Source organism: Cibotium barometz, chromosome 22 (assembly GCF_041138505.1).
Source record: "Cibotium barometz isolate CiBa-2024 chromosome 22, ASM4113850v1, whole genome shotgun sequence".
NCBI lineage: Eukaryota > Viridiplantae > Streptophyta > Polypodiopsida > Cyatheales > Cibotiaceae > Cibotium > Cibotium barometz.
Window position 1 is genome coordinate 7448872 of NC_141067.1, and position 9742 is coordinate 7458613.

The 9742-nt window shown below is 42.3% G+C and overlaps 1 protein-coding gene across 1 annotated transcript; it reads left to right on the forward strand.

Moving 5' to 3' along the window:
- The first annotated feature begins 1335 nt into the window (after positions 1-1335).
- LOC147626205 (uncharacterized) lies at positions 1336-6442 on the forward strand. The gene is made up of 5 exons (XM_086816347.1): positions 1336-1933; positions 2644-2711; positions 2808-2938; positions 3034-3937; positions 4059-6442. The coding sequence occupies exons 1-5, from the start codon at positions 1408-1410 to the stop codon at positions 5910-5912; spliced, it is 3483 nt and encodes a 1160-aa protein (XP_086672473.1). The 5' UTR covers positions 1336-1407; the 3' UTR covers positions 5913-6442.
- The last annotated feature ends 3300 nt before the right edge of the window (positions 6443-9742 follow it).

The window sequence follows — 9742 nt, forward strand, 5'->3', positions numbered from 1 at the left end:
ACTATTGTAACACATAGTCATAACCTATATCATAGAGTAGTCTGAGGAGTAACACATAATCCTTGCACTCTTTAAGATTGAAATGTTGCACCTCATTGTGAATTATGAATCAATATCGTGGACTTTTCTCTTTTATGGATTAAGAAGTTTGATCTCCAAGAATGGGTGTCCTTTGTTTGAGCTCATGTGTGATCTTATGTATTCTTCAGAGAGGTAATTTCAATCCCATTTCAATATGTGAGAGACATTAGATTGTGGAATAATATTGCATTATGATTAACAAGAAACTATTAGATGAATAGAAAAGGATGGATTAGATAATAGAATATAATATGCATACCTTAAGTTGAAGCAGCATGTGAATATAATATGCATACCTTAAATTGAATGTACAATCAACAAGAAAGTAGCATGTGAATATAAAGATAGAAGCATTGACCACCCTATCACGATGAAAACAAACCTATTACAAAGTGCATGTAAGCCAAAAGAGTGGAAGTGACAAACGAGCATACTTTTGAACAATATGCATGACACTTTACACATGAAAAAAAGATAACATAATTTACTTTGGAGTGATCTCAAATCAAACCATACATAGACATTCTTTTGCATCTTGATTCGTTTTCTTTCACAAAACAAAAAGTTGCCTTTATTAAAGACATGTTGAAAATGAATTTTAAAAGGAGAAAGTGGCTACATATTAACTTAGAAGCATCCTATATAAAAAAACCCTGATTGATAAAAGATGAAAGGAGAGTCACTTTAATTATTTGTGGAACTTTGCATTGGATAAGATGGATGTAATTATGTGTTAAATTTTGCATTCGTTGAAGTCCAATTCAATTTTGCAAACATTTCTACTAGTGTAAACTTATGGTGGTTTAAAAGGGGAACCTTCATAAGAGGAAGAGAAATTCGACCTCACTACAATGCTAAGAGTAATAGGAGCAAACCCACGCTTTGAAAACAACGACTAGGGCAAGACCTGGTTAGAAAAGTGAAGAAGGTGTGCAATGGCACGAAACCTTACATGAATCCCTTTCACCATGGATGGAAGAGGAAATTAAAATTCCAAAAAAACATTTTCTTCATACTTCATACTTTCACTAAAAGCTCGAAAATTTTGAGGAGGTTTCTTTCCTTCCCTCATCACCAATTTGAGAAGAATTTTTTGAAGATAGGTTATGTTTTTCCTAACTTCAATTTTGCCTTGGATAAAGCCCAACAAAAAATTCAATATTTTTGCAAAAGTCTAGGACCTAAGGCGTATATTATACACCTAATTTAAATTATGTATTCGTATACAAGATAGAAAATACGTATACGAGGTCGTCGCTGTCGTTTCTTTTCTAATTCTAGGGTTTCGATCTGGAGCCCCGAAGCTTCACTGTGTGCCGTGATTTAATGGCCTCTTCTTACCCTCCCATGCCCGCCGTCGACAGTCCAATGGAAGTTCAGAAACGCGGAGCTGATTCTGCAGCTGGAAATGGAGACGGAGTGGTATCAGGAGCAGGGAAATTAGGGTTTGGAGAAACTTCAGGAATTCGATCGACTGAGAAATTAGGGTTTGACTCAAGCGCAGAGAAATCGGGGTTTGGAGCAGCAGAGAATTTAGGCGTTGGGACGAGGGCAGAGAAGGAAGGATTTGGGGCAGGAGGGTATGGAGGGGGTGGAGGCACGGGCGGGAAGCTGCGTTCCTCTCGGCGAGCCAAGAAGACTCCGTATGATCGCCCTGCTACAGGCCGCCATGCCACACCAGGAGGTTCGGCCGCCATGGCTGCTGCGTCCATGGCATCCTCGAGGTCCACCATCGCTTCCCGGCTCAGAGACTCTGCCTCCCGGCTCATCTCTTCCTCGGCCTCTTACGTCTTCTCTTCTCTGTTCAAGCGCCGGCCCCCCGCCATCAAATCCAAAGGAGGATCTCACACAGGTGTGAGTCTGTTAATCTTCATTTTGTGAACCTTGCTAATGTCAAAGATCTAATGTGTGAGCTTTCGTGTTTGTCTTTCTGCAGAAATTTTGAGCTAAATTTTATGTGAATCTGGTTTCCCCCTCCCCGCCCCCCTTCCCCGGCCGAGAAAAGAAAGAAAAAGAAAACAGGCACACGAGCATTCGCGCGCTTGCGCAGACTCTCTCTCTCTCTCTCTCCAAAACCCCTCAAAAAAGGAGAAGAAGCCGTTTGCTTTCTTGAAGAGTAGTGAATTTTAGGCTTGATTCTTTGGGTTCGGTTCACACTCTGTCCACAGACCGCAGAAGTGTCCTGGCATTACAACCAGGACAGGCCCTGCAATTTTGTAGAAGAATGTCATCTGGTCAGCCATTGTGGTACTTTGCAGTAGAGCAAGTATCTCTGAGAAGCTGTTTGCTTTCTTGAAGAGTAGTGAAGTTTAGGCTTGATTCTTTGAGTTCGGTTCACACTCTGTGCCCCTGCCAGAGATCGCAGAAGTGTCCTGGCATTACAATCAGGACAGGCCCTGCAATTTTGTAGAAGAATGTCATCTGGTCAGCCATTGTGGTACTTTGCGTTAGAGCAAGTATCTCTGAAAAAGCGTAATCTCTGCAAAATTGGGTTTTTTAACTATCTTCGTACTGCACACCACTAAGTCCACCTTACTGATTTTTCCTTGGAGTTTGTACTAGCTGGAGGAATCGCAGTAGGAGAAGAGCAAGAGGAAGAGAGGACACAGGAAGCTCCTGCCAATCAAGTTGTAGGTCCTCTACTCAAAGTTTGCCTGCTGACATTTTAAACCCATAAGGATGACTCATGGTGACACCATTTACCTTGGCATGCATGGAATTTGCAGGACCAGAATGATGTGTCTGCTACCGATCAACTTCCAGCATTGGATGAAGATCCGAAGCCTCTGGAAACAGAAAAGATGGAATTGGACATGGTGCAAGTAGAAGAAATCTTGAAACAGAAGACCTGGTCCAGGTACTGCACTGGCTACTCATTCTCAGAGCAGGCTTCAAAGAAACTAGAGTGAAAATCACCCTCTGATACCAACTTTTGGCATGTATAACTTTCAGGGAGCAAGTGAATCATTTGATGGAAATCCTGCAGACTCGCGTCCGTGAGAACAATGCCGCCAGTCCAAGCTTAGAAGCTGGGAGACTGCAAGAGCAACCCAAAAAAGATACAGAAGATTCGACACCGGTTCAAGTTGCCCGGGCTTACATGGGAGAGCAAGCAACAAGGCCTTCTGGGATAGCGGCTTCTATACGCAGTCCTGCCTATCAATCTGCAGAGATTCAGCCTTCGCGCAGACTTTTGGAGGACAGATACATGCCTTCCCCTTTTTCAAGAACTTGGGCACGAAGCTCTGCGACTGTTCGAATGCCAAAGAGAAGTTTTGTTCTCGAGGATGAGTTGGCCTTGACGGGTCCTGTGAGGAGGGTTCGGCAGAAGACTTCAATGCTGATGAATACGAGCCCCTATCCATATTCGAGGCGAATGACTGGATCAAGTGTGCCTTCACAGACACTTGCTTCACCTCCACCCACGCAGTCCAGTCAGACAGCTCTAAGGATCTTAGAGACATTGGAAAAGTTGTCTCCTTCTCCTAAAGGGAAGCTTTTGGAAGTTGCAGCAGAAAAGTCTCCCAGTGAGCTTCGTGGTTTGGAGAAGTTTTCTCTTCCTCTCAAAGGGAAGTCCCTGGTTGAGAGTGGAGTTGTGGCAGGAATGTCTCCCGGTGAGCAGACTCCTGAGACATCAAAAGCCAGGGAAAAAAGGGTGTTTGGAAAACCAGGTTTGCTTGTGTTGCCAAAATCAACAGAATCTAGTCATATTGGCAAGCCAGCACTTGGAGGTCTGGCTTCTACCACCTCTGAAGCTACAGGGAAGTCCATCATCAAATCACCATCTTTGATTCCTGGATCTCCAATCATCATACCGGAAAGGACCAAGGGCTTTCGGATGAGTGCTGTTTTTGAGGTTAGCTGAGACACTCTATGGCTTGAGGTGCAATGGCTAGCAAGTTCTCATGTTGGATGTTTTGAGGTGCAATGGTTAACAAGTTGTCTTTCTTTTCTGCTGGTTTCATTCTTTCACCCAGGAGTCAAATTCAGATGAGGAAAGTAAGCCACATGCCAAGCTACCCACTTCCAGTGAATCAAGACACCCTGCAACACTGCTCAATGTCGAGGAAGTGGCCAGCATGGCACCTGTTGCTCCTGTTGTGTCTCCTAGTACAGCTGATGTTTCTGTTTTCAATACAAACCCTTCGCTTATGCCAGTGCAATTACATGTGTCACCTCCACCTTTATTTAATTTTACACCTAAATCTAACAATTCACCTGTTACATTCTCACCACCTGACCAACACGAGCCTTCCACAGTTTCTCGTGTGTGTGCATTTTCAGAAAAGCCAACCTTAAACTTTACGACTTCCCCAAAGTTTTCTTTCCCTTCAGCGGCCATGGAAACAGGATCACCTTTGTCCAATGCACCAGCACTACCACCTGCTGTGGCTGCATCAGTTTCTGTGGAAAAAGTCTTCACTGTGTCAACTACATCAGCAGCAACACCTGCATTGCCATCAATACTCGCAGCACCAACAGAAGTGCCAGAAGGGGCAGTAGTCTCAACACCAGCAGCAGTGGTGTCATCAGCAGCTGCTTCTGACTCCACAGTTACAGCTGCATCATCATCAGCTGCTGCATTAACAGCAGCATCTGCATTGTTTGGTAACGTGGCTACTATTGCTCCAGGTGCCTTACTGTCACCAGTTTCAACACCTTCAAAATCCAGTCCTGCTCAAGAGGACCTTTCTGAAGCTGAGAATGGAGTCACTATGGCAACTGAAAGTCCAGTTGCTGACAAGCTGACTGAGGTGGACAGAATGGCAACGGACTCTATGGCTGAAGAGGCAGACACTTTTATTGTGGCTCCGACTGCGCTGGATTTCCAGTCTGGATTAACATCTACTGCATCCCCAGTGTCTAATTTCTCATTTGGTGCAAGTACCATGTCATCACCATCGTCTCCCTTTTCTTTTGCAGCCGGGGCTCCTGCTTCATCATCGTCTGCTGCCACCTTCGCATTTGGGGGCCAGTTAGGCACAGTCTCTGCTGGAGAAGCACTTATTTTTGGAGGGATGCCAAGTCCACCAACTAATCCCTTCTCCTCATCGACTGCAGGGAATTCTAGTTCTGCTTTCATGTTTGGGTCATCATATGCAGCTGCTTCCACATCTGCTGTTTTCACTCCTAAGTCATCTGGGCCACCTAGTTTCACAGCCACATCATCTACTTTCCAGTTTGGGGCATCTGCAACTTCATCGCCATTGGCTAGTTCTTTCACTAGTTCCGGTGCAGCAAAATCTTCTTCTCCTTTTGCATTTCCACCATCACCTGCACCAGTATCATCAGCAACACCAACATTCTTGTTTGGGGCAGGTGCTGCTTCGTCGCAATCTTCTGGTTCTGCGTTTGCAGGGCAGCCATTTACATTCAGTGCTGCACAGCCCAATCCTTTTGCTTCATCTGGAGCTCCCAACTCAGCACCTACTTTCCGATTTGACCCACCTGCTATGGCAGCAGCTCCGTCGCCTACGTCTCTGTTCGGGTCTAATGCTGCTTCAAATTCTTCAAATACTTTCTCATTTGGGTCCAATGCTGCTTCCAATTCATCATCTTCTTTTGCATTTGGACCAGCACAGCCAGCAGCCACACCGGCGCCCTTTACATTTGGAGCTCAGACAGCTGCCTCACCTGCCAGTGGGCAGCCATTTGGATTTGGAGGGGGGCAGCCTGCAATGCCAGCACCAAGCACTTTCTCTGCAGTGGGAGCTGCTCAACCTGGTCTTGACTTTGCTGGAGGGTTTGCTCTAGGGGCAACTGGTGGAGAGAAAAGTGGCAGAAAGTTTATCAAAGCAAAGAGGACTGGCAGTGCAAAGAGGGGAAAGTAGTTTTTCTGTGTTTTCACAGCTATGCCTTTATCATCATCAAGTCTTCAGGCCTCTGGTGCTTCATTCCAGCGGATCTCATTTTTTTGGAGTCGAAGAAGCCGCCGGAGGTTCTCAAGCTATCTGTTGACTTCCGGTATGTGGGGATTTTACTCTTTGGATGATACTGGGCAGAAGCTCCGTATCGAAAGGGTGAGAATACTGAGAGAGATATCTTTTGCAAGGTAAAACAAACTCTCAAGAACCTATCAGTGCCTGGTTCGAAGGGAAGTGTCATTGTAACGCTGTTCACTAGCATTCTTTAAAAGCTTCTGTATACAAAAGGAAAAAGCTCATTATTCAGGTGTTGGATCTTCGGCTGGATTGAGGTCCGTGTATGCAGCAGGAGCCAGGAATTTCTGTCGATCGTAATTTCTTACCATGATTAGCGAGAGTTAATTTATGGGTATGTTGGGTGTTTATTGAACAGAAGGATTTGCCCCTTGGTTTTGTAGGGAGATGGATGAAATTTGCATGGTTTTGGTTATTTTAAAGGAGTGTTGGTTTTGCTGTCTGTAATAGAAAAATGCACCTAGTGGGCCAACACGTACTAGTTCGAGTCACTAGGTCAACACAAATGATTTTCATTACTAAGGCTTATTTGGCATGTGCGTATTAGGGAGTGGCTTATTCTTGTGCTGTATTTAATTTTTAGCCAGCCAGCTCTGAATGTATCCTCCTTGCTTATGCTGCTTCTAAGCTTTTCTTTGGGTGGATGGGGTCGGGGGAGGGGAGGGGGGGGGGTTGTTAGAAGTCATCTCCTGTCTTTATGTAGACACCAGGGCCTTTGTTGTGGGTGTGCCCGCCCTTGTAGGTGTTTTCTCATTTTTCCTCACTCCCCAACAGCCCTGAGACATGGGCACACAAAGATAAGAAGGAAACATAGAAAACTCGTGCATCACTCGTAAGTATCCAAGAAAGGGTTGGTACTTATAGGCTTTGCATGAATGTTAGGCAAGGGACCAAAGCCTGGTGGGATCGAAGCCATAGGGGGTGTAAAACCCGATGACACGCTTGTTATGGGCATGGCCAATGGCATTAGGAGGTGATTTTTTGGCATAGATCTCAATGGCTCGAAGATGTCAGCTATTGGGTTCAGTCCTTGTGTGACCTTTGGCAATCCCTCCATCGTGGCCATGTCGGAGTGTCTGAATGCTCCTTAATGAGCAATCACAGTTTTTCTTTTAACTTTTATACTTTCCCACAGCCCTTTACAACCTTAAGAGGCTTGGCTTACTCTTCGTTGGATCAAACGAGTGTCCGTTTGCTCTAATTAGCTTAGGCGCTACACACGTGGAACGACCTTAGAGATATTTTTCGAAAAAAGCGTATGCTAGGAACTTTCCAGATGGAAGAGGAGGTCCTAAAATCTAATTTTCATCACTGTCTTAAGACGGAAAAAAAATTTCGAGAATTTTTTTCCTATTTCGTAGCACGTTTTTGAGGGTGTCATAAAAGAAATTTTGAAAAACTTTGTATGAGAGAGTTGTAGTATTTTTGGCGTACTATAACTTTTTTTTGCTGAGTCGTCCGTGATTTTGTCGTTTAGACCCTCAAAAAGTAGCCTGAATATAGCTTGTCATCATTTTTGTGCTGTTTTTTGCGATTTTTCGTGGTTCTTGGGCTATTTTTTGTCTCGATTTCCAGGTCGAATTTTGAGGCTGTTGGTCGGAGGCCAAAATGATCGATTTTGACTTCAAACAACTGGGTCCAAAATCGAAGAGCTCGATGTCAGCTTTCCGATGAGCCTTAGAGCGCCTTCATCAGATATATACGGTTTAGGAGATACGGGCCTCCAAATAGGGGTGGTTTCTAGAGTCTCGTGAAACTGGTGTTTAACACCGTGAAAAGGTTCACGTCGGACTTCACGAAAAATTAAATTATGATTTTTTTAAATTTTTGATCGCGTGAACTGGTTTTTCACGAGATGAAAGGTGTTTCACGCCGTGAAAAGTGTTTCACATCGGATTTCTCGAAAAATTAAATTACAATTTTTTTTCTTGCGTGAACTGGTGTTTCACGCCGTGAAACGATGTTCACGCATGAATCGGACTTCACGTGGATATTAAATTACGATTATTTTTTTCGCGTGTGAACTGGTGTTTCACGTCGTGTGAAAGGTGTTTCATGTCATGAACGGGACTTCACGTGGGAATTAAATTTCTTTTTTTTAAAGTCTAATAGGAAATACGAATTTTTCTTTTTGGGAGGAATATTTTTTGAATTTAAAATGAAAGGGATATGGGTATTTTTTCAAAAAAGGTAAGTGGAATAAAAAAAGTCAAACTTTTAATGACACGCCTTACACCCTTCATAAATGATCCTCTAAATGGATAAATTAACAACTCATGAACATCTTCTCATTGAATGCTCATTAGCCTTAATGAGTTATGTGAAAAAGTGATTAAGTATTAATTCAAGATTATTCCTTTCACTAATCTTTTCATCTTTTACACTAATCAAGGATTTTAATTAACCCCACTAATCTCTAATTAATTCACATAATTGAGCACACCATTGGATAGAGCAAAGAAAAATCAATCTTTGTGCATCAATTCATTGTGTAAATTAATTTAAATTAGGAGATTAATTAGACTCTTAATTATAGTCTCCTCTTTAAGGTAAAATTAAGCAAGAGAGTCAAATTTTTCCAATTGATCAAAAAATTAATGTGATTAGATGTTTTGATGCATCTAGATGTTCTCAAAAAACTCAAAAATCTCAATTTTGACTACTCATATGATCAATTTAGATCCCAATTAACACATTTTTTAAATTTTTAGCTTCGATCAAGATTAATTATCTTTAATGATAAAAATCAGTCCATTAAAAGAAATTAGTCAAATTCAAGGGTTTTTTTATGGTTTTAAGAAATTTTTTGAAAGATTAAGCTACTCCTAATGCTTGCTAACACTCTAATTTAAATAATTTCAACAAAAAATACATAATTAAACTAGAATTAATGATCTTAGATCTATGTTTAAACTAAAGAGAGCTAACATTCACTAAGAATTGCATCCTCTTGCATTGTTTGATGCAATGGATGCAAACTAAACCTAATACAAACTATATGCAAGCCTTAAGAACATAAAAAACCATAAAAACAACAACAAAAATAACAAATTAATCTAAAAATTAAGCAAAAGGTATTCTTTTCAAAAACAAAAAAGAGAGCTATTCTACATCAGATCTCACACAAATCACCATCAAATCCACATCTTTTTAATGGAAAATAACTAATGAAGATAATGGGCAACATGTTATGCATAGATTAGAGACAAAACAATGAAAAAAGCAAAGGGATGGTTTTCCGGCAGCGGCACCAAAAATGTTATGGCTCACCCTAACCCTCCTCGAAACACATCCCAAAAGAGATTACCTGATGAACCGTAACAAGCGTGAGGATCTTTCCAATGGTTGAGCTCGTTGCCCTTGAGGTATCCAAGCTCTAGAACTCCTTAAGAAGCAATTCCACCGCGTCTCTCGCGAGCGTTGTCACATCGTCACGTTGCACTACGGGTCCTCGTAACTCCTCGCACCTCACACACTCACTAGCATGCATTAGGGAGAGAGATTAGTAAGAGGATTAGCTAGAGCAAGACTCAATTGCACAATGGGAGAGTATCATGTATTATGAGAGAAATTCACTTATATACATGGCCATAAGTGTTCACACTCACTCAAATTGTGGCCGACCAGGTACTTTAGGCTCATAAGAGGCCTAATGCTACTACAATGACTACTCTCATAATATATCCATGAAGTACATCACTTATGACTTCATCCTAACTTGC